The sequence below is a fragment of the Sinohyriopsis cumingii genome, chromosome 2, assembly GCF_028554795.1.
Source record: "Sinohyriopsis cumingii isolate HCF-2022 chromosome 2, ASM2855479v2, whole genome shotgun sequence".
Classification (NCBI taxonomy): domain Eukaryota; kingdom Metazoa; phylum Mollusca; class Bivalvia; order Unionida; family Unionidae; genus Sinohyriopsis; species Sinohyriopsis cumingii.
Window position 1 is genome coordinate 128,746,917 of NC_142962.1, and position 25,619 is coordinate 128,772,535.

General features: G+C 35.3%; 1 protein-coding gene across 3 annotated transcripts in view; it reads left to right on the top strand.

Moving 5' to 3' along the window:
* LOC149805809 (ankyrin repeat domain-containing protein 17-like) overlaps positions 1-25,619 on the top strand; it is a 141,076-nt gene that overhangs the window by 18,221 nt on the left and 97,236 nt on the right. For all 3 annotated transcript variants that reach the window (XM_089950509.1, XM_089950510.1, XM_089950511.1), the window contains exons 7-13: positions 5,687-5,829; positions 7,815-8,004; positions 10,627-10,818; positions 15,411-15,520; positions 19,435-19,522; positions 19,755-19,882; positions 24,085-24,228. In XM_089950509.1, coding sequence (XP_089806635.1) covers positions 5,687-5,829; positions 7,815-8,004; positions 10,627-10,818; positions 15,411-15,520; positions 19,435-19,522; positions 19,755-19,882; positions 24,085-24,228 — 995 coding nt within the window. The remainder of the gene's footprint in view (positions 1-5,686; positions 5,830-7,814; positions 8,005-10,626; positions 10,819-15,410; positions 15,521-19,434; positions 19,523-19,754; positions 19,883-24,084; positions 24,229-25,619) is intronic.

Genomic DNA, 25,619 nt, shown 5'->3' on the forward strand with positions numbered 1-25,619 from the left:
GCATGACCATGACGCTAGAAAGCTCGGCAGTAGGCTACTACCTCCTGCCCCGTAAAGTTGTTGCTAGGGGTTAATGTGTTAATGGTACTGGACATCCAGCGGACAGTATAATGTTGAAACTTTGCAGAAGACTTAAAAGGGCTTATTACAATTGTTTGAAGTAACACTTAAATGTAGGTATAATGGTGATTAATTCTTATGATACATGTACAAGCTTTCCATAACATTTGATGACCATCCATAATATAGAGATTTAGTACTTAATGGATACAGTCGTAATTAATAGAAAGAAATGTTGTTTGTTGGAATTGTTGATGCTTTAAAAATTATTTGAGTGTATAATCAAGTTTGTACATTAGAAAGTACATGAACATACAAAAACATTACATTTAATAGCGTATAAAAACATTAGATTTAATGACAGACTTAGTGAATTCATACTGGTAGTATAGGTAAAGTGGTCATGGTTGTTGGAAATGGTGTTTCTTTTGTTGGTAAAAGAAATAAATGATGTATTTTGTCATAAAAGATTAAAAAAATATTTTCTGGGTGAAGATTTTGTTATTGTTGAACCATTAGCTTAGCTTTATAACTATGCTACTAACTGTGGATGAAAACTACCGTCAGTCTTTTTAACTACTGAAGGAGCTGTGAAAAGGTAAATAAGACTGCTTACCATGAATACTGTTTTCTTGCTCTCCTCCCAGGCAGTGAGAAGTAGCGAGTGCAAGACCTGCCAACCCTTACAATTTGACTGCAAGTCTTATGGAAATGACCATTCAGATAATGGCTTATGGAATAATAGCGAAAAATATGGAAATATGATTGTTGCAGAAAAATATGGATTCTTCATGTTTGATTTGTATCCAGGTTTCATATTAGAATCAATGTTGTTGTTACTGTTTGTAGGGTTTAACGCCATTTTTCAGCACAAGGTATGCTACACATTGTGGCCAGTATAACTGGTGGAGGAAGAACCATAGGAAGAACCACCGACCCACGAGAAGCTTCTGGCAAGCTTTCTCACATATCCATGTTAGCCTATCCTGAGACTTGAACCCACACAGACAGAGGCGAGATGGACATGATCCAGAACGGTGAGCACGTTAGACCACTCTGCCACTTCGGTCCCCTCAGAATCAATGTAGTTGTTCAGGGAATAAGAGGAACTTTACCTTGGACTAGAGCTGTGAATGGGTACGTGTGTATAGCAAGTTTTCTTTCAGTACACATTGCCCCTTAATTCCTTGGCTTGTAAAGGCAGCACTCACTTTGTTTTCAAGTTGACAGTCCTTTTGATCTAGCTGTGAATTTAATACATTTACTTGCTTATTGCAAAGTAGAGTTCTACCTCTTCCAGTAAATACTTGACCTTAATCTCTTAGCTTGTTTTCCCATGTGACAAGCCTTTGACTGAGCCGAGTGATACTTGGTTGGTGGCAAGTAATGGGGTGGTTATTTGATCTTGCCACACAATTGAGACATATTCAAGTGCAAGGTTCAACCTTTAATAAATTTCACAAACTGTATGATCAAAGTATTACTAGAGTCCGAGCTCAGTCCCTGCATAAGCACCCACATATGACAGTGAGGCCAAGGAAAGGGAATTATATTTACAGTGACTAGACCACGATGATTTAGTAGATGAGGATGGAGGATTTCAGAACTTTATCAGACACTGAGAATGAATTTTTGGACTTTCTATCAGATAACATTAGGTAGTGACATCTATAGGATACTGGGAATTTCAAAAAATGTGAACTTCATTATTTATTTTGTACAACACATGAAAAAATTAACATATTATGGGAAGATATGAATTAGAATAGTCTGAACAATATTTAAACCACTATGTAACCTATAATTGATTTTATGGATTAGTCATATAAATGGATTTAAAATGACAAGCATTGTAGATGTTAGTGGATTTCATTCAAACAAAATATAATTGTTAATTTGTGACATTACTCTCAATAATACAAGTATATTTTACAGCTTTGTTGTTAATTATTCCATTTTCCTATCCATCCGTCTGGGCTTATTTATTTTTCCAAAATACAACTCTGACTTGCTGATGACAAGTCACTGCTTCAGGTGATCTGACTTGAAAATACACCCCAACTTGTACACTTCGACCACTGAAAAAAATATACTTCTGTATGCCATTTGTGCCAGCAGCAACCCACAACAAAGCAGTTCATATTCGTACACATTTAATAGAATTTCCCTTTGATCGGGTACCCAGGTAACCATTAATTAAGATCGATTGGTACCAGGTAGAATTCTTCTAAAATTTGTAGTTCTTCCTCTGGTGCTTTAAACTGCACACCTTTTTTTTGATAGAATTGTATGAAATTGGCATCCAATAAGTGATACATGTTGAAAACAAAAGGGACAGTAAGCCTCTTAAAAGTTTAAATAACAGGGCAGAATAAAAAAGGAATATTTAGAATTCTTGGGGGGAAAACTGGGAGGGCAACAATTGCATATATTAGACATAAGTTTTTATTTGGGTTTGTCTTGTGACGATTGCAATCACCACATGAAACTGAAGGGGGAAAAAAGCAGTGGGTTACATGAAGTTGAGAGATATCAAACAGAACTTGAGCTGCATAGGGTGTGAAACTGTACTGGAGGTAATTAAGATATATGTGTACTTTATAAGATTTTTTGTTAAATACAATGTTTAGAGTTCTAAATTCTAACTTTCTAACTTTACAATAGCAGTATATGATATTTTGTATTCATTGCTGAAAACTGGTCAAATTTATGGATCTAAATCAACTGCCTTACTGAGAAGGTCTTGGTAAGGTCATCCACCTCATTAAAGCAGTTATTACACAAGACTTGGTTCTTGATAACACTGGCTTCAGCTTCCAGGGTGAGTGAGTTACGTGCACCAGTTAGGATCTGAATACATGCAGTTCTTTTTTGACAGTGTTATTCATGATGCTGCCTGTTTTCATTTTGAAAAACTGGTTATTTTCAATAGTCAGCAAATAAGTAGACTTTCACTGTTCCTAATCAAGCCTTTGAGAGAGGTGAACTGCATTTGACAGTCTGCACTCTTCAACTCTAAAGCACACAGAAAAATATCCCATGAGGTCACCAAAGACTTACTGCCAAAGGCTGGAATGCAGGACCGCACCACTTGGCTTAAGGGCATTATTATATTGGCTCACTGGATCGTGATGATTTCAGGTCACAATATATGAGCATGGCATTTAAATGTAATGTGTTAATTTAAAACATAGTGGAGCCAGTCAGCTGGCATGCATAGTCTACATTCTCTAGCTTTTATTTACATAATATAGTCTAACGAAGAAGAGAGCTTGATTTTGTTGGGCCACTGGTAGCTGAACAGTTACCATGTCCTGTTCATGATAACACACCCTCAGTCCTGGGCATGACCTTGAAACGTTTGCTGGATTCACCTGAGAAACTTGAATCAGAGGCAATAAGGTGCATGATCTCCCTTGTATAAATGCTTAAATTTTGGTTCTGTTCATCTCATGTTGCTAGAAGTTCATCTTTTCAGTGTAGCAGTAATGAGGCTTCTGTACGTTGATGTTGGTAGAGGTTGAATGCTCAAGCATTTCCTCCACTGTTACCTATTTCACGAATGTGTTCAGTAATGCAGTTGACTGAGAAAGACAATTTTATGGTTAATTACTATGAAAATATTTACCTAGTCACATTACTATCATTCCCACCTACCCTTCTCTGCACATGTGAACATCCTGTTAACGGTGTTACTCGAGTATACGTTGACATCTGGGATAAGGGTCACCACCTTGTGGGCATAAGTGGAGGTAATATGTGAAAGTAACTCCTCTTGGGCCATATTGTATATACAGTAGTCCCCCTCTTGAACGGCCCCCCTGACCAGCGGCCACCCGCTCCTTACGGCCAGAATCCGTTGGCACCGACGAGTTTGTGTTCAAAAGTACCCCTCGCGAAAGGCCACCCGGCTAACGCGACCAGCGGCCAGCATATTAGTGCAAAATTATAAAATTTACCCCTCACAAGCGGCCGCATTTTATATGAATATGTATCCAGAACCAGTATTTTATTCATAATGTGTGTTAAGTAATCCGATTTCTGTTTCCCGATGTCAGGTTTTCGTTACTGAAAGAAGTGTTGAGTAAAGTACATTTACCACTAAGGTTAATATTATATCATTTACGCCTCACGAGAAGCCAAATTTATTCCATAAAAACCGAGAAAAACTCAAATTTTAATCCATACAAAAGGGTACGTGCATGTAATCCAATTAGCCTTACTGCTGTGTTATCATAAGATGTCCGGTTTAGTCACTCTGATAATTGTTAAGATTACAATTATCGAACAGTAGTAACAGCTGAGAAGTGGCAGTATCGATGTACAATACCCAAGTCAGCAGGAAAATGGTTTAATAGCCTTTATGGCTTCCCTTAGTAAGATGTTGAGCTTGTTCACTTTGGTAATCAGTGGCTATGACTACTGACAATAATTGTCAAAATTACGAATCCTAGCAGTCGCGAGGTCAAATCTGCGTGATGTTAATGGTACATATCGAAGCCGTTTTGGCTTCTCTCACTTAGTTTCAAGAAATGTATAAAAACAATAGGGTACCAGACTGCGACTAACGAATCACGTGACATGACCACTTCCTTTAAAAACACGGCAATTCGTTTAGATGCATACAAAATTGTTTTATCAGTATTGTAGTTGGCAACATGAATAACTTACTGCAAAAAGATCAACATGTCATCGTGGAAAATAAAAATTCTCAGTTTAGAGGAGAACGTGAAAGTAATTCAACTGATGGGGCGGGGGGGGGCTCGTTGAGGATCCTTGCAGAAAACTAACGTCGGGAAGACTAAGATAAACAATATCGTGAAAGATAATGAAACAATTCTGCAGAAGTGGAAAGGTGAAATGGACGGAGAAAGGAAGATTGTTTGAGCCAGGAGATGTTTGTATTCTGATTTGAAAGACAAGAAAAAGCAAAAAGTTTGTCAGTTGAATTGGGATATGACGACTTTACCTTAAGTAATGGATGGTTGCACCACAGATTTCAAGTGCGACAGTATCAAGTGTTCTGTCATTAGCGGCGAATCAGCTGATGTTAATAATGAAGTTGTCGAAGATTGGAACAAAAGACTAAACAATATATACAGGGGATATGACAGCAAGGATATTTTTAATGTGACGAGACTGGTTTGTTTTTTAGACTGTTACCAACAAAGTGACAGATGATGTGAACTGTAACATAATTATAAAGACAGTTTTAAAACTATATCAATGGTTATTCATAGCATTCTTTTGAAAATGATGACAAAGTTTGTTTTACATTTATTTCACATCATGCATGTGATTTTTTAATTAAAATATTAAATATTTAAAATTAAATGTACTTGTGACTTTTTTCATATGTATTTACTATTCGCATTTGTCATCCCCCTCTAGAAAGGCCACCCGCATTATAAGGCCACTTCCTTGCTGCATTAGGGGTGGCCTTATAAGAGGGGGACTACTGTAGATGTAATTACTTTTTCTGTTGCTCAGGGAAAGTTGGTTTCTGAAGGTAGCAGAAATTAATTCCTAATGTTAATGTAGATTTAGAAATCAGTTAATAAAAGTTTTGCATAGATATTACTTTAAAAAAATAATTTAAATTTCGTTTCGCCAACTATGCACACAGGTCACCTGGAGATGGTGAAGTTTCTGCTGGAGGCAGGGGCAGATCAGGAACACAAGACAGATGAGATGCACACAGCACTCATGGAGGCCTCAATGGATGGACATGTAGAGGTGGCCAGACTCCTGCTTGACAGTGGAGCTCAGGTAACGCTAAGCATTTTGAACTAAAGATTTTTATTGTTAAAAGGCTTAACGTCACCAAAGTTACTAGGCAGATTAACTTGTTAAAATATTTATTAGGGCCTTGTACACCTGAGAAACAGGTGTCAATGTGCACATTTTTTTAATGCGTTTAATGAACACTATATTTTGTCCATATCACAATAATGTATTTACAGCACCATCTATTTTTTTATGTCACTTGTGCTCATGCCCAGCCACAGAGAAGACGTATGCATGATTCTGCTAAGCATCTATGATGCTGGTAGCTGCTATGAAACTGCATCACTTAATCCTTGTTATGCTTTTATAACATTCAAATCTTGTCACCATAGTTGTTATTTTTACCAAACTAACTTTGCAAACAAGAGCCATCTTGTTTCCTAAGCACTTTTCAAAGGATGCAGGTAACTCTGCTTGTGGCTGTATAAAAAAGAAGTCATGGAAGTGTGTGACTTAACAAGTTAAAATGGGGGTAATTCGACAGATGGAGGTAAATGAATGAGCGTGTTGATTTTTCATGCTTGTTCAATCTACATACCATCGGAAGATATCAAGAGAAGTGCCTCTCTTTCAACAATAATAGCATCGGTGATGGTGAAGATGGAAAGGGTTGCTGGCGATGTGAATAGATGAACAGAAACAAAATGCTACTGAGCCATTTACTTGTCCAAGGCCCTTTTTCTGTAAAATGACCTAAATCTAATGAAGGTGATGATTCAACCACAAACTTGTCTGTGTTTTTGCTGAACTGTATTTTTTGCTTTGTTTTTTAATGCTTATATGCACATGTCCTTCTACCAGTACTGTGGGAATAATTGCAGGACTTTATGTATTTTTGCTATAAGTTGTACTTATGATGCATGCATCTTTGATGTTAAGCAGAATATACCTGTAAATTTATCAGTGTGAATGCTAAAGCAGAAATATTTGAAAATAAGTAAGGAAGTGAATGAAATTGTGCAGTGGTTAAAGTCAAAATCTTTTAAATAGGGAAGTCAACAAAATTAAATATTGGTATGTGTCCGTCCCTCATTGGTTCTTGCATATGTATGCATAGATCCTAAACAGATAGGCATTGTGTAAACATGTCTAGCATAGCACTGTATAAGAAACTTGTATTGCATTCTACTGTCTGAATACAATTTTACATCAGAAAGTGTGCATGTTTCAGTGCCTTTTACAGTAGTGAGAGAGAGAGATTGAGATCTGTAATTTAGATAAATAACCCAAAAAAAATACTGGTGCTGATTACCATTTTTATATTAAGTGTAAGTACAAATTTTATTTGCCTGGCTATAATAAAGAAATGAGTTATTTACTGAACTTGTTTTTGTATTTGTCCAAGAGGAATTTTAATGTGAATGGTTTTATTATCAGATGATGTTCTTTTCCAGTACCTGGAATTCTTCCTTTGAAAATTAAGAATTTGGTTTTAACTTTTTTATGGTTAGAGAAGATTTATGTTATTAGTAGTGATCTGTATGTGTTTAGCACTGATAAATCTTTAGATTGAATTAAAAATAAGGATGAATTTTGTTATGATCGCTGCCTGAAGTGGTTCTTAGGCATTTTTTGTAATCCTCAAAAATTCATTGAAAAAGATGCCATCATATTTACAAAAACTTGGTTATGGAAGATAGAAAAATGATCAGTGTTTATTGGTACATACATGCATGAAAGAGTATATTATTCCAAGGCAGTTCTTTGTCCTCTTTTCCAGGGACATGCCTCAGAGGCAGACCTTGCCAGGTCTGTGTAGGGTTCCAACTTGTACCCATCAAGTTATGAGTTGGATACACTAACCACATGGCCACAAACAAATTTATGAATAGTTTTTGCAAAATTTACGTTGTTATGAACATTTGGGAATATTGTCATTTTCAACAAAATTGCAGTTGACAGACTATTGCTGTTACGCTGAGGTGTACTTTATTGTGGAATATTATCCTAAGACCTTCTCTGTTCAGGTGAATATGCCAGCTGACAGCTTTGAATCACCGTTGACCCTGGCAGCATGTGGAGGACATGTGGAACTTGCCAACCTGCTGATCGAAAGGGGTGCAAATCTGGAGGAGGTCAATGATGAGGGATACACACCTCTGATGGAGGCTGCAAGAGAGGGACATGAAGAAATGGTGGCACTACTCTTAGCTCATGGTAAGGAAGAAATGAAATTAATAATGTATTGTCTGTTTCCTTTTACTGAGATATACTATACATATAGCGCCCAAGTGTCCCATTTTTCCCTATTTGTGTTGTATTTTGGACCTGAATATGTGTGTATGTTTTTCTTGTTAAAATCCTTTTTTTTTTTTAAATTAAAACACATTAAATAAAAAATTTCTTTGCAGTTTTCTGTTTAGAATGGGCACCTGGTCCCATTCTGAGAGAAATGTACTGCATATATATAAATACGATTTGTTCATTCAAAATTGAGGTTACCATGCCAGTCTTTAACCAACATATTGGATTGAGCAAAGCAGTTGCTGCTTTCACTGTATCATCTTCGTAATAATCAATTTCTAGTTATGTTGAAAAGAAAATCAGAAGATTCAGAATTTTCTCCAGCAAAGGAAACAAAACAGAACTGGAAGGACAGTTATGCCATCATGTTTAGATTTGTGAAACCATCTAGAAAAGGAGAACACTTTGTGTTCTGCAAATTGTGTAATTGTAATTTTGCTATTTGGCATGAAGGCATCCATGACATAGAAAATCGCATGAAAAGCTAATAAACATCAGCTTGCTGCTTTATGAACAACATCTTAGCCAGAAATTAAGATGTTTATAAAGAAACTAGAAGGAACCTTGATGTAAATTGATCAAAGTTTGGTTTAATAAATTTCTTTAAGAAATGAGTCTTCCTATTTCAATTACTTGTGTTTCTGGTGATTTTTTCACACTTTTTCCAGACAGTAAAATTGCAAAGGATTACTTGTGTGCAAGAACGAAACAGTTCAGTATAAAAATTGTACAGAATTCAGATCATCACTGAAAGATGGTACATTGGAATTGATAATTATTGGGGGGGGGGGGGACAAGGTGTGGAGAAGGCTCCTGTAATCAGCCTATATCTGAGTGTGTTGCACTCTTGCACCTTCAGAATGGGCACCTGAATGGACCATACATTTTTGGCATTAAATAATTAAGTTACTCTCCTACTTAACTGATGGTTATAGATGTTGTAAATAGTTACATATGAATTAAAGTTTTAAAAATCAGTATTTTGTAATAAGCAGAAAGTATTTTTGTACTCATGGGTTTGCAAATATGTGTACATTTATTTTTTTGTTTAAAAGTTTTTAATAGTTTTGCAGAATGTTGCATTTTCTTGTTTGCATTTACGATGTGCAGTTGAAGAATGCCTGCAGAATGTGAAAATGTCACAAAATTGTAGTCTTCTTGCACATACAATTGTTAATGAAATAAGCATTGTTTACAAATTGTTATGAATCCCCTGCACGTTTTTCTAGTTATGCCTAGAAGTGTATGCAGGGTGCGTGTGAAAAATTCAGTACAGCAGTCAGTGATTTAATCATCAAATGCATAGTACAGATTGGTAGTTTTGCCCATGCATGCCTTATGTCCCAGACGAGTCCGTGCCAGAATGGATTAAGAATCCATACTTCATACACTTCATTCTTTTTATGAGATGATTCCCCAAAAGGGACGAAAATTGAAACAGAACTTGAATAAAAGACCAAAAGTAGAATTAATGGAGTTAGCTTTCTGAAGCATGATGATTAGAGGGAATTGGATCGAATTGGTATGCAGTATTGGCTAAAACTGCTTGACTTCTTGACAAAATGAATATTGGACTACAGTTCACTGTTTGGAGCGAGTTTACAGTTTGGCTTGATTGTTTCTTTTACAGAATGCTGACAAACTCTTTAAGTCTACAAATGAATATTTGAATACTGGTTTTCAGATATTCACACAAATATTCCAGTTTGAATTTTCAGTTAATTTTTTTTCAGCTTTAATGCACATTGTGACAGTGAAACTGTTGTATAGGTTTCATTTAAATTAACTGCAACTTTTCATGCACTAGTTATGTTGAAGTTCTATTTTTATGTCAGAATGTCACATTATCATCTCCTTTTTGTGGAACTTGGAATACACATTGGCTTTGTCTATATTTAGCATTCCTTTTGAATTGCCTTGGATTGTGCTTCTAAAGTTGAACATTTTTGCCTGAAAAGGAAATAGTTGTTATAGCTTCTTTACGCAAATTCCATTAGAGTAAACAGAACGTGAACAAAACTAGTTTCGTCAAATTTGATAATAACCAAGTTGGATGAAGCTTTGGTGGCTTAAGTTTTAAGGCATTAGGCTTATTGCCAGAAGGATGCGAGTTTCTATTTCCAAAATAAGTTCAATCCAGATCAGCTACCGTGGTATGTTCTCAGGCATGGTATTTTATTCTGCATGTCTTTGCATGATATAAAATTCAAGCATATAACATCGAACCAAGTCTAGCTATATGTTCTTTATCATTTATTTAGACTTGCTATGTGTGGTTAATGTTTATACATGTGATAAGTATATCTTTTTGAAATCTTTGTATAGTCTTTGCAAAGTAATGTTGAGATTTATGCAGATCCCGAAAATATGCACAATCAGGAATTGTAGTTAGCACAAGAACCAGTATCATTCTAAAAATGACAGATCAGTTATTAACAGTTGTATTGAAAAATTCTCCAATATATTTTTTAATTTAAAATCTGTTTCAGATATTTATGTTGAATTAATAATGTCTTGGTTTGCTTGGCTTGACAGGTGCTGACATCAATGCCCAAACAGAAGAAACCCAGGAGACAGCCCTGACATTGGCCTGCTGTGGAGGTTTTCTGGATGTTGCAGATTTTCTCATCAAAGCAGGTGCTGATATCGAGCTGGGCTGTAGTACACCCCTCATGGAAGCTGCCCAGGAAGGTCACTTAGAGCTAGTCAAGTACCTCTTGAAAGTCCGTAAGTACTGTAATTTTCAGTAATTCTATGATACATACCGCAGGAGTCATTTTTGATTTAAAAAAAGAACACAATTGCCATATTGTTAGATACATATATGGGCTTTGACAACCTCGCAAGACTTCACAACTTATTCATGGTTGGTAGCAACCTTTTATAATTTGTTGACCCCAATGAAATTTCTATGAAGTGGTCAACTGATGATGGTCAGCACGATATTACTTTTGTCACCGTTGTATTATTAAATGATGGCAATGTTTTAGAGAGTAGTAAAGTTTGATTTATTGGACATTATTTGTGGAAGGACTTTGGTTTTGCAGATAATTGCCCACAATGTCAGACCATGGACATGACTCGTGATGCTATTTTAATCAGATAGCATTGGTGGTGTTGTCCTTGTCCAGTACAACCACTGTGCGCTGGCAGTTTCATGTTCTGTTTAGTTTTTGATCAGTTATAAATGAATTCATGTCATCACTATTTGATTCTTCAAATTCATCATTTCAAGAGATATTTTTTTGATAAGTTACCACTAACAGAATTTTTACAACTCTGGCAATTGCACTGAATATACACGCTGTAACTTGGATGCAGCCACACAAAAAAAACCCCCAAGTTTTGGCTTGCTATGGTACTTATGTTTTATGTCTTCATTTCTTGTGGTAAAAATGTTGGAGTATGTGGTGAAAATTCAGGGTTTAATACAAATAAAAACCTAAAATAACTTGCCCTTTTCTTATTTGTTCTTCATTTTTGTTGCTGTTTTTGAAAGAGTTATATGAATGATTGAAACTAAAATCCAGAGTGATCCTTACCTTTTATTTTCTTTCACCCTGACTCATTTTGCCCGGGTCTGTCCAACCTCAAATTTCATTTTACCCCCACTTTCTCTCTTGTTGGATAAAAATTTATCTAGGACATTCAATTACTTACATGCCAACCATTATGCTTTTGGTGTAATCATTACGTTTTTTTTCCCACCAAATTACATGTACACATATGGATTAAGCGATTTCAGTATATCCCCCTCCTCCCCCAAATAATTTGTTTTCTTGTTTTTATTAACATCCCATTAATCCCACAGACCTTATTCCAGAACTGCAAACTCTTACGATTTTGCTGTAAGTCTTAACGAAAATGACTCTTAAAATATGGACTTAATGGCATACAATAAAAAAACTACGGAAAAATGATAGTTGCTGAAAAATCCGGATAATCGATTCATTCGTGTTTGATATATATATCCGGGTGTCATATTAGGATTAGTGAAATAAGTCAGGGAACCAGACTAACTATACAGCAGCACCCCAGATGCTTTAATCTGCACCTGTTTATGTATAGAGTCTGCACGATCAAACTGTTGATTATAACATTTTTTTTAAATGTCGTCCAGAAAGCGACGCATGTTTTGGGCGAAAGGGAAAATAAGCTTCTAAAAAGTTTTAATAATTAACACAAGAATAAAAAGGAGTATTCAGATTCTTATGAATAAAAGCTGGAAAGAACACAATTGTATTTATTGGACATCATGTACCAATTTGAGTATGTTACATGGCGGGAGATATGATTGCCATTGTCATGTGAAATGGAAGAAGAATTTCCAAGAATTATGGCAAGTTGAGAGATAGCAACAAGCCATTGAGTTGCATAGGGTTCGGAACTAAAGTTTGTGCAACTGTACTAGTGGTAAATAAAGTCTGCGTACTTTACAATCTTTTCAGTTGAACATATTGTTTATTGTCGCTGCATCAAACTTTTAATTACATTTTCCAGCTTTACAATAACAGTTATTGATATTTTGTTACACCTTGCTGAAAACTTTCAATCTTATGGGAAAAAAATCAACTGCCTTCCTGAGGTGGACTCATCAGGGTTTGCAGGTCTGTGTATTCTAGAAAAGATGGCTTCTACATAACTACGAAATAATAGTACGCTTGTCTGTAGACTTGCATATGCTGTCCTAACAGTATTGTGTTCTGTTTATAGCGGCTGTCATATTTCCAAGAAACATGCTGGTTTCATGGGATGGGTATTGAAAATAAAATGATTGCAATATTAAGCGAAATATTGCAATATATTGATTTAAGAAAGAATTACTTAAAATTATTTAATTACATAAATAAAATACAGTAGAGAAAATGAATAAAATACAGTACAGTAGTTGCAATCTAACACAGAAATAAGGAGTTACAATTTAAGTCTTTTGTCTGAACAGTTCAGTTTGTGGTTTACTTTTTGATAAACTTAAAATGCATAAAACTGCAGATTGGTCTCTTCATTGTCACTTTACCCCATGTAGTTCAAACTGAACTGCTTTGAAAATCACATGATGGAACATACTTCATATTTTTTTTAAGAAGATAAGAGTGTCAACATGATTTGGTTTTAGGGCTGAACGTTGTGCATTTACTATATCTCCAGAAGTGGAGAACACCCTCTCAGAAGGGACACTTGTTGCTGGGATGCACAATAAGGATTTAGCAAGCTTAGGTTATCTAGGAAATCTCTGCTCATGATTTTTCCGCCATTAAAGAGGATTTGAATACAAGGGAATCGACGGAAACACTCTATAGTTATTAAGCTCTTCTTCTAGTTCTTCCATTTGTGTTTTTGAAGTCTCAACACCAGTTATGTAGACATCACCAAGAAGTTCCTGATAGACCAAACATATTTTTCAGACAGTTTCACAGATGGATTAAATAAAGACAAGACGAAAAACTGATTTAGAGATGAATACATAAATTGCATAACACAGTGTTCCATTCTAGGGCAGATTCATGCCCATTGCAGGCTGTGTGGAAATGATTTTAATATTATTCTTGGTAGTAAATTTGATGTGAAGCAACACTTGAAAACTAAAGAAATCTTGAATTATAATAACTCCAGTACTAAGGTAACTTCTTTTTTATAGCAAAACTCAATTGTGGACAAGAATGTTATATATACAGACATGTTATTTACCAAGTTCTTAATAGAACATGGACTACCCCTAGCAGTAGAAGACTATGTTGGTCCTGTGATCAATTGTAGAATACATGCATGTGCAAGAGCAAAATCATCTAATATTGTTCGGTGTTTAGCTGAAGATACTTCACTTAAAATTGCAGAAGCCATGAAAATGGGGTTGTTTAGTAATGCCACAGACAGAAGTAGTGGTTATGATGACAGAAAGTTGTACTCTGTGTGAGAGACTTTGACAATGAAATGGGCAAAGTCAGAGTGCTCTTATTTCATTACCAGAATTAACAGTAAATTTCATTGTAGAAAACATTTTTGATTTGCATAATAATGTTTTGAATAAAGGTGATATAAATTGGCAGAACTGTTATGGTTTTCAGCTGATAATGCATCAATGATAACTAGCATTGATAAAGAAGTTGCATTCTATATTTTGAAAAATGTCTCATTGGTGAACATCACAGGTTGTCTGTGTCATCTGATGCACCTTGCTCCATGAAAGGCTGCCAGTAAATTAGAAGGAGAATGCCTGAAGTATCAGGTTGGCATTCTACCTGACAATGTACTTCATGTGGACAGAGTTGATTTTTTTCATCTTATTTCCCAGCTAAATGACCCAACAACTGGAAGATATGAATTTCCTCTTCTTTGTCAGGTTATGAAAGGAATATTGGTTCTTTACCATTCGAATGCTGGCTGTGAGAGATTGTTTTGTATTGTTAACAAGAATAAAACTGAATTCAGTAATCTAGTACTTAGTGCTCTGCTGGTGTGCAAAACATTCATAGTCTCAGCTGGTACAGAGTGTTTTGAAATGCAACATGAGAGTCTGTTGCTGATCTAAAAGTGCATATGAAAACTTGAAGCAATAATTGATTTTTAAAGACAACAGGAGTTTTAAAAAATCATTTTGTACATATGCTCATTGAATTTTTATCTTGTTTTATGTGGATTACTCTTTTTCTGCTTGGATTACTCTTTTTGTCCACTTGGATAACACTTTTTCCTCATCAGGGGTTGGCATGTATGCAGTTACAACCTTCCATTATATTTTTGTCTTTAAAGATATAGAAGGAAAAGAGTGGCATAACCTATGTAAAAGGGCAGATCATAGTGTTCACATCATTTAAACTGCATGAGGAGAGCACATTTAGAGGGTGAACAAATATTTTGCAGAGCACTGCAAAATATACAAAGAACTTGGATTTTTTAAAGTAACTTTGTATACTTCTTTGCAGGATAGAGGCAAGAACATGGAAATTTTCTGCTTATCACATATTTGTTATGCTTTGTATTTAAGTAATTTTCTTATGCATAATAAGCCATCTAATCATGTAGGTATGTAATTAGATGCTTCTTGATGACTATAACACCATCCCACCAAAAGCAGGTAACTTTTGCAGGCATATACTCAGATTTCGTTTATTTTTGTGCATATTTGTTTTCTTGATTGAGTGAAAAATGATATTTTATCAGTACATTAATTCATGAACTATGAAAATTGGGGAATTCTTTAGAGTCCACTTCTATCTTTCTAATGGAAGTAATTATTAGCACACTAGATACATGATAATGATATTTTGTAATCAATTCATATGCAGGTAAATTCAGTTGGCTTTTTCCATTATTTGCAGATGCTAATGTCCATGCTCAGACAGGCACAGGAGACACTGCCCTCACATATGCGTGTGAAAATGGCCATACAGATGTTGCAGAGGTTCTGCTGGAACATGGTGCAGAGCTGGTTAGTGTATAAAAACATTTCCAGCATTTGATTGGTTAATTTAAATAAGGATGAAATGGGATAATCATGACTGTTTTATGTGTTCTTTACCTCTTTCAATTATAATTGAATAGGTGGTGGACTCTTGTTTTTCACTTGCCAGTCTCTCCAAATTTAATTCAGGAACGCTTGAAAAATGTGAATTGAGTTTATTTAAGAGTGAACTTTACCAATTTTATATGCGAGATGTTTAACCAACTTACAATAATTGTAGCATTCCAATGTTGGTATCATCTTTGCCCATTTTACAGTGCTGCAGATTCTATCCACTTGATATGATTTTTGGTACATTACTCAATTATAAAGTGTTAGAACTTTCACTACCTCTCAAATCCAGCATTTCCAAGCAAATGAAAAGACATTAATCACATCTTTTGACTTGTAGCAATGCCAGTGCTACATCATCATTTGCTTTCTGAGGCAAAGTCAGAAAACAAAAATTAAAGGAGCCATGTTAACTCGGTTGGTTGAGCCTTAAACTTGTGATCCAAAAGTCATGGATTTGATACCTGCACAGGCGAGACAAAGTTGGCTGCCTTGTGTCGTTGGGAAGGGCACTTAGCTCCTATTTTCTTGTAGTCCATATTTGTCTTTTGCTATTCACAATTTGTCAGCTTCAATATTTGTAACATTTTTGTCCATTTCTTCTTTCATTCATTCTTGTTTCTTGAGCAGAACTTCAAATCCATTCAAGAAATATCTCTGAATTTTGGTAAACATAAGAGGTGTAACCTTTTTTTTTTCTTCAGTTTCACTATTTTTAATGTTTTTTTCTTTTTGTCCATTGACTGTTCAATCCATTATCCACACTTCATTTTCTGGAGAAAGCTACAGGACCATTTAAGACATCCACACTAAAGTTTCTGGGGCAGAACATTTTTTGAAATGCAATCTACAGATGTGTGGACCTCAGGGCACAGAAGCGTATTGTCCATCCTGTTCAACATCAGAATTAACAGAATTGTGAAATGCATTGGCTTGTGAACTGAATGTTTGTTATACCTAGAAAACTTCTGATATGCTGTTGAGCAAAGAGTTTGCATTTTATAGAAGCATATAAGCTTCGAGGTCAGACTGGGGAGAGAAAATAGGTTCAGGTGTTTGTAATCTATAATTGTATCCATTTAATGAGGATTACATCAAATTCATGATGGCCCCAAAATATGTTCAGTTTTATTCTTCTTGTGAGGACTTAAGCAGGGGCTTAGACTTTGAATATGTGCATTGAGAACTCTTTAGAAAGCCACTATGTTGAGATCAACGAATCATCACTTTACCTCAGATGAACAAAATTGTCTTATCAGTATACTACCAAACTGACAGTCACATTCATATTAAGAGCAAATAAAAGGCAGATAAAACAGCCAAGGTTACTCTGCACACAGCCATTTCCAAATAGAAATTACATATAATGACTCCATATATTATAATAATCACCATGTTCTTCAAACCTCACAAAATATGAAAACAAAATTCTAGAATCAAGGTTCAGGACATCAAAGCCCCCTTATCAGAGAGGGGCATCCATCAGAAAGAACAAATCACATGAGGTGGTATTGTACCAATCACAAATTGGACATGCACACTTGATTCATACATATCTCTTAAAGCCTGAACCTTTGCACGAGTGTATACCCAGCCAGAGTTCATGGACAGTTTTAGTTGATTATGCCAACTCCCACCTAGCAAGACAGAAGTATTTTGGTGTGAAGTTGATAAAGAACCTTTATGATGATTAATCAGTCCAGAAAATCTTGGACTCGTTGCAGGAATGCAGTTTATATATTTAAAAAATTGACAATGTGTTTTATGGTTTTATTGTTTATACAACTAGATTTGACATATTTTGAGGATTTTGATTTCAGCATTTTAGTAGAGACCTAACCAGATATAGTGGGAAGAAATAGATGGAAATTTAAGTGTTAAAATATTCAACTATGGACATTCCCATTTTGTGGATAAGGAGGAGATCCTCCCTTAAGATGTAATCCTGGCAAGGGCTTTCATTTATTTTTTGTAACTGATGTACCATCAGATATGGCCACAGTTACTGAAACTAAAAAAGATTCAAAAGGCATGTTCTTAAAATCTCTTCTATTGAATTTCATCCGATTTGAGAGAAAGCGTCTAGGAATAGATAGCTTTCAATTTTGTACACCTTATTTACCGTTGCAAAGAAATGGGAAATCCTTTAAACGATCTCTCACAAAACTACTGTACACAATTTGACAAAGCATCCTGGCATAGAGATCTTTTAGTTCCATACAAAGTGATGATAATCTGCCATCCAATATGGCCGTTGTTGCTATAAAAAAATAGATAAATATTTGAACAATTTTGTCTTAAAATCTGTTCAGTAAAAGTGCAGATAGGACTGGTATTAAGGGCTTTCAGATTTATACAAATGATGCCAATCCACCACAAAAAGTAGGGAAAAAAAACGTAAACAACTTGATCTAATAATACTTCTGAACAGAATTTGACCAATGTAGTGTCCTTGGTAAGGGCCGTTTCATTATTGGATGAATGATACTGATGTGCCATCAGAAAATAGAAACACTAGAGAAAGAAAGGAAAAATAATTGTTTTTCATAACATATACAGTCAACAGCAGTGGAAGAAATTTAAAGAGAAAGCAGCTCACTGATCAATATTTATTTGCTACTTGAACATGCATTAGACTATGAGGAAGATGTTAGGTTAGTGATGTTAGGCCCTCTTGGGTCTCCTGTTTTTATCCCATGTAGGACATGAAATTAATATTATCACTTGCCCAGTTTTGTTTTGGGTCATAATGAAAAGGATTGAATTAGTGCAACTTACTTATGCATGATTGAATAATAATATTATTGAATAATAATAGTCAAATTTATTTTACTGCAAGTTAAAAACTAGAATACAACAAGGTCATAGATCTATCAGATCAAATTTTATCTCATGAAATTTTAACTTCAGAACTGAAATAAAATTGCATGTGATTAAAAATCATTGTAAAAAAATAACAAAAAAAGTTGAATTTGAACATAAATACCAAGGTGGCAAATAATGGTAAACTTTTATAGTATTTGCATGCCTTCCCATTTATTTGCACTTTGCTATGATTTTAAAAATAAAAAGTGTCAAAGGTAAAAAAAAATTACCAAAAAAATTCTGACTTGATTGTTGCCACAAATGGGTGGGGGTGCAAATACTATAGTACATATCTATGAACAATAGAGGTTTTTATTGTTGCAAAACATGGTTACAAAATTAAATCATAAAATGATTATTATCATCTAATATAAATCAATGGAAAGAACAGTTATCCAAAGGAACAATCACCAATCATTAAAATAAAGCTACAATATATTCTGTTTTGGGAGAAACATTTCTTTGCTTTTCTGTGTCATAATGTTTTGAAGTTTTCTATCCTATCCTATTATGCAGCCCTATATCTTCTGTTTTAGTGTACAAAACCCATACAAGGTGGAGCTGCGGTGGCTCTGTGGTTAGCATGCTGGAGTCACAACCAAAAGGGTGTAGGTTTGAATCCTACCATCGGTCAAGCCTAGGTCAACTACCATGGTGTGTCCTTGGGAAAGGCAATTTACTTCAGTTGCCTTTGCACGAAATAACCTACTTAATTTGTTGAGCTGTGAAGCACCAAACCAAACCAAAATCCTGTAGCATGAAAGCTGCACCAAAACTGTGTGAAAAAGTTTGTATTCTTTCATATGCATATCAGAAAAATGTATGCTTACATTTGAAATACCAATAAGTAATTATCTTACCCTAGTATAAGACTCAAGCCACTCTCTAGCCTGACTTGTGTACTGTAATGTATTTAAACAAAAGCAAAAATGTATGCAACAATTCTTACATGTCTTTACTTGCAGGAACACGAATCAGAAGGAGGGCGAACTCCACTGATGAAAGCTGCTAGAGCTGGCCACCAGTGTACAGTTCAGTTTCTTATTAGCAAGGGTAAGTTGATAATAAGCACTGATAACATAATTTTGTCTAACCCGTCTGCCTCATATTTTGTAGGAGTGTAAACATGCCTCTTTATATTCAGTGTTAGTATTAATATTTATTTGTCTAGTGCTCATTCTTCTAATCTGTTGCAATGCAGTTAATTTCTACATCCAGATTTTTCACTTATTCATAGATATTTTGCAGTGTTGCATTTTCATTCACATTTGTGCCATGATTTCAGGAGCTGATGTAAATAGGCAAACATCAACCAATGACCATACTGTGCTATCATTGGCTTGTGCAGGAGGTCACCTTTCAGTCGTGGAGTTACTGCTAGCTCATGGAGCTGATCCAACACATAAGCTTAAGGTAAGCTAATATTACACTTCTCAGTTTTTGTTTGCATTTTTGAATGTGATCTCAGAGCTTTTTAAGGGATTTCCCCATCATCTTTATAAATGACTAGGTTAAGTACCTATGAGAGATAAATTGAACATAACTTTTGTTTGGGTTGTTAGCTTGCCTTTTGTGATTCAACAATTGCTTGTTGCCACTCTAGAGGCCACATTTCTTATCTAATTTTTTGCTCAGACTTGGCATATAGGCTTGTAGTCATCTTGGACAAGTTTACCAACGAGCAAGAGCTATGCATTTTATTGACTGAGGGAGCTTGCTTCCATTCTGGGACATACTTAGGTCCGATTTTGATTAGACTTGGAATATTGGCTCATATTATCAATGCATACTAATGTGATCTTGTGTCTGGTTGACTTCTGCTGTTACCACAGAGGCCAAATCTTTGATCGGTTTTAAATATAGACCTATAGATCATGATCTGTGAAGAATTTGATAGTGCAAGTCATCGTGCATTCAAACGAGTTGATCTTGCTTTTGATTGCGACTCTGGAGGCCATATTTCTGATCTGATCGTGATAATACTTAAATTGTGTATTTATACCAACCAGATATTAGACGAGTTTCGTGATGAACAAAATCAAGTATCATTATCTTGACCAGCTATAACCTAACTTGGAATATAAACTACAAGATGATCTCAACCAAATTTTGTAATGGATGAGATCAACTCACATAATGAGGTGGTCATGTGTCTCAGTGGGCAAGTATGCCATCACTCAAATCAGATTTAATTAAACTTCCATTTTTTGGATTTAAAATTTTTTTTTGTGTTGGATTTGCACCTTTTTTGATACAATATTGTTAGCACAGTTAAGCACAAATCATCTTATGGCTGTTCCAGTAAAACATACATGGGACCCAGGGAAGGCACTTTTAATGTGGAGTACTCACCCATAGATGCAATTTAGAATTTTCTTATCATTTTAATATGAACTCTGTGAAATCAAAGCACCCTGGCGTGCATTTTTACAAAACTGCCTTTCTTGGGTACCATGTATGTTTAAATGGAATGGCCCTTAAGGTCAGTGAATGAAATTTGATAGAAATATTTGTTGATATATACTGATAAAATTTTCAGGCCATACATTGATTTTTTCTCCTTTTTTTTTGATCTCAGCTGGCTGAAAGGCCTAGTGAGCTCATGGTATGGCTATGTGTTCAATGCATGGCCGTCAGTATTTGCTTTTTTTTATACCTATCTTGCAGCAGAAAATACTCTTATAATACAGACTTTATGGAAATATGATTGTTGTGGTAAATCCCATATATGTTTTGTCTGTATTTGATTTGGAGCTGGTTTTCATATTGGATTTAGTGGAGTTGGTCAGGGAACCAGACTAATTTTAAGTAGTATCTCAAATGCTTTAAATATCGCACATTTTTTCATGCAAAATGTCTCAAGCTCGTGCTTTTAGAATTTCAATAAATGGTGCCCAATAATGATAGATGTTCCAGATGAAAGGGAAAATACGCCTTTAATCAGCAAGAGCAACAATTATGTTTTTTAGTCATTATGCTTATTTGAGTATGCTTCATGGCAGGAGATACGATTGCCATCATATCTAATCTTATAATGTTATCTAAGAATTACATCAAGATGAAAAATGACAAGGAGTGTGTAAGCTGTACAAACTTTTTTTAAAAACAATGTTTATTGTATCTCATCGATCTAGAATATAATTTCTGAACTTTTTAAATAGTAGTAGTACGTGATAATTTTTTACATTTTACTGAAAGCTGGTCTAACTTATGGAACTAAACTGACTGCCTTACTGAGAAGGTCTTTTTAGGGTTGGCAGATCTGTAGAGGCCATGTTTTTCATCCGGTTTTGATCAAATCAGGTATATAGGTTTGTATTATCAGTTTCTCGGGTGAGGTTGAATATGGGTGAGGTCGATGCTCATTGTCACTCTGGAGGTCATATTTCTGATCAGATTTTGATAAAACTTGGACTATAGGTTTACATGATTGTCATCTTGCACGAGTTTGATGATCAATGAGATTACACTTTATAGTGATGTAATCTCGCATCTGACTGGCTGCACTTGCTACCTCTATTGAGAATATATAAACTGACCTAAGTAAAACTTGGTTGATAGGTATATATCATCAAAATTTGCTAAAATACTGGGAATTCTTTTTTTGTGGGGCTGCAGTTTTTGTAGACTTTGTACTTGCTAACCCAAAGAACAACAATCATTTCAAAGAAACAATAGATCACTATTACATATCTACAAATGCCGAAGTCAATTGCAAAGTAACTGACATGCTTAAACAATCATTGATAGATGTTGTTGTATGAGCTGAAGTGCTTATCTCCTATTTTGTTGTTTGTTGCAGAGCACAATATGCCATTTGCAGTTGTCGGTCACTTTTGTTTAGACCTATTAAAAAAAATGTTCCTAGATGTCAATATTGCTGAAAAATCCATTTGCAAAGGAACAGATTGATGAGAAAAATTCAAGATCTTAAGGGAAGTTTGAACAGCAGTACCATTCAATCTTTGATGACCTTAAAGATGAATACTAAGAGACTGACAGTTTAATTGGGATGGTGCAGAGGTTTCTTTGTAAATGTTTGGCCCCAAAATAGGTTGGAGAACGTAACTTGTTTTATTTATCATCTTAGTCGACAGTGAAGTAAAAATGATAATAATGAACAAACATCCTGGTTGGAAAGAAAATCACAGCCTTGTGCCCCCTCCAATGACACTAGCATCACCTTCAAACCCTGTACTGAGAGCAGCAAAGTCTGCATGTAGATAAGACTTTATTTTATTACCCAATAGATTTGAAAAAATAAACTTTTCTAATTTTAGCTGTGCTGGTTATTAACCAGCATAGCTTGTAGGTTTACCTGTTTTTGTTATCCGTCCATCCATTAGCACAAGTTTGTAGGAGTGTAAACATGCCTCTTTATATTCAGTGTTAGTATTAATATATCCTCCTAAACTGAAAATAGTGCTGCTCAGACATCCTATTTGATCACCACAGTAGCCATCTTGCAAACTTGTTTCTTTTCCTCCCGAGTGGCTGGCCATATGAGCATGGAAGTTTCACTGTAAGACTTATGACATCTGGTAAGTTTCTAAATGAAATGGTGCCAGTATGATGTCCAATATGGTTGCCATGACAGCCCTATTGAAAATCCTGTTCTTGCTACACCCTCTGAACAGGTAGTGATTGATATCGACCTGTGGTTTTTACTAGATGACTTCTTATGATGTCTAGTTGGTCCCAAGTTAAATATAGTTACACATAGACATCCTATATGACACAGTAGCCATCTTGAAAAACTTGTTGCTTCCACTTGTGAAATGAAAGTCATATTAACATGGGCTTCCACCAGAACATCTAGTTGGTCCTAAATGAAATGGTGGCCTCCCCCCAACCCAGACATCGAGTATCGCCACAACTAAGGCCGTCTTGAAAATCAGTTTGCTACTAGCGTAGATGGAAAGTAATATCAATCTTCGGTTTTTAGCAGACGACTTTTTTTTTGTTATATCTATTTTTGGCACTTAATGAAAATGATGTGTATCTGATATGCAGTATGGCAGCCATTTTGTAAATCTCGAGTTTGCTTACTCCTAAACGGGTCATCATTTCAGCATGGGGTTTTCACCAGAAGACAGATTCTGATATATTGTTCAGAAACAGACTGGTGTTTTTATCTCGAATATGGCTGCCACAGTGAACATATTCAAAATCTTGTCATTAATCCTTATGAAAACCTTAGCATCTTGTTTGTCCAGAATGAAATTGTGCTGATCTTACATCCAGTTTGGCTGCCAGTGTTCCTAATTTGACATCTTATAGCTCAAAAATATCCGAGATGGTTTCAGCACTAAGCGCATAAAAAGAAGTAAAGGTCTTGTTTTGAAATTTCCCAGTAGCACATCACTCCCTTTGTGGGACACTTGTTTATTTAATGTAAAAGCGAATATGATTTTATGGGTTGGTGAGGGGGTGAAATATGAGTGCTAAGTGTACCAGTTTATTAAATGTTTCAAGGAAAACACATTTTTTCTTTTATTCTGATTTGTATCTCCTGTCATTTTCTGTGGGTAGGTCAGCATAGGTAATAAATTTGAATAGTTATTAATCTATATATACTGTTCTTGAATGATAACAATTTCCCTATTATCATTTAGGATGGTTCAACTATGGTAATTGAGGCTGCCAAAGGAGGTCACACCCAGGTGGTAAAGCTGTTGCTGGAATACCCAAACAGGATGTTGATGTCCCCATTGCCAGATGTCCCACAGTTAAGTCAAGCCGACTCGCATCTTGTGGAGGTAGCTTGTTGTTTTTAAAAAGTTTTCTTTTTATTAATACGCGCCTGAATGGCATTGATTTCACTCTACAGTTCGATTGTCGGTGTGTTACTCTTTTTTTTGGTGAAGGCTTTTGCATTAACCACTTTGACTTTTTTATCCTGAACATTGTTGCTTATAGTTGTCATACTTTGTGGGTGCATTCTACTTGTAGAACATTTCTTATTTCATTGCCATTAACTTTCTAACATACGGATTAGTGAATACATTATTCTTTGTTAAGAGCATGGGATTCTAAACCTTTTTGGGGACTTGGCAATTTAAAAATTGACCATTAATTAATGCGAGTGTAGACATGAAAAATCGCTCAAAATTAGACTGTTTATTTTTGTAGTGCAAGGAGACCCTGATCTTATTTTTTGACTTTCAGCAAACTTCTTTTTAGTACCCCACCTGAGGTATGTTTTATATATCTGTCCTTCCATCCTTTTGTCAGTCCATTATGTGAATCACTATGTTCCCACAATTTTTATACAAATTTAATGCATTGTATGATAATATTTTGAACTCAACTAATCTTAACATTTTTTAATAGATTTTGATGTAATTTGGTAAATGCTGTGACATGTCAGTTTGCATATTATCGTCAAATTACTTTGCTTCAGCAATGTTTGAGTTGTTGACCTTTTGTCATGCAGCTTAATGCAGCATGTGACACAATCTCATTAGTACAGGTACTGCAGTTTAGATGGATTGCCATGAAACTTGGTAAATATTATGGAATTGATCTGTGAATGTGCATGTGAACAAATCCCACTATTTTAATAAGAGTTATAGCCCTGTTTGACTTGGTGAATGTTGTATATGACAGGCTTTGATTACTCTACCCCTGCATCTCACATCCAGCATCCACAAAAAGTGGCAGGGACTCATTTGTTGTTCATATGTGCGTTCCTTTAGATGGGAGAAATTTTCAAGGAACAACAATGTGCTTACTGCAAGTTTCGTTGACCAGGACTTTCTTTTCACTAGGCAGATATTATCTCTGTACAGTGTACTATTATAGGATGTAATCATTTCCCCTCACATTGTCTGATAAAATGGAGCTAAAGAAGATAATGAAAATTGACCTTAAGCAAAGGACACTTGATATTATGTTTCATGATTCACATTCCACTGATCAGCATCATTCAGTTTCTTCATTTGATATTCAGGATGTAAACATGTGGTCAACCTCCAGCGTAACACTTTCAGCTGAAGTGGATAAAAACATACTCATCACTGCGAAATGATAATTGTGATTCAAATAAAAATGAGGACTTTATATATTGTGAGTTATGGTCAGACAACAAAAAAGTAGATAGTATCTATAAGATCGCTAAGAACAGAAATTTTCTAAAATTCAACGTTAA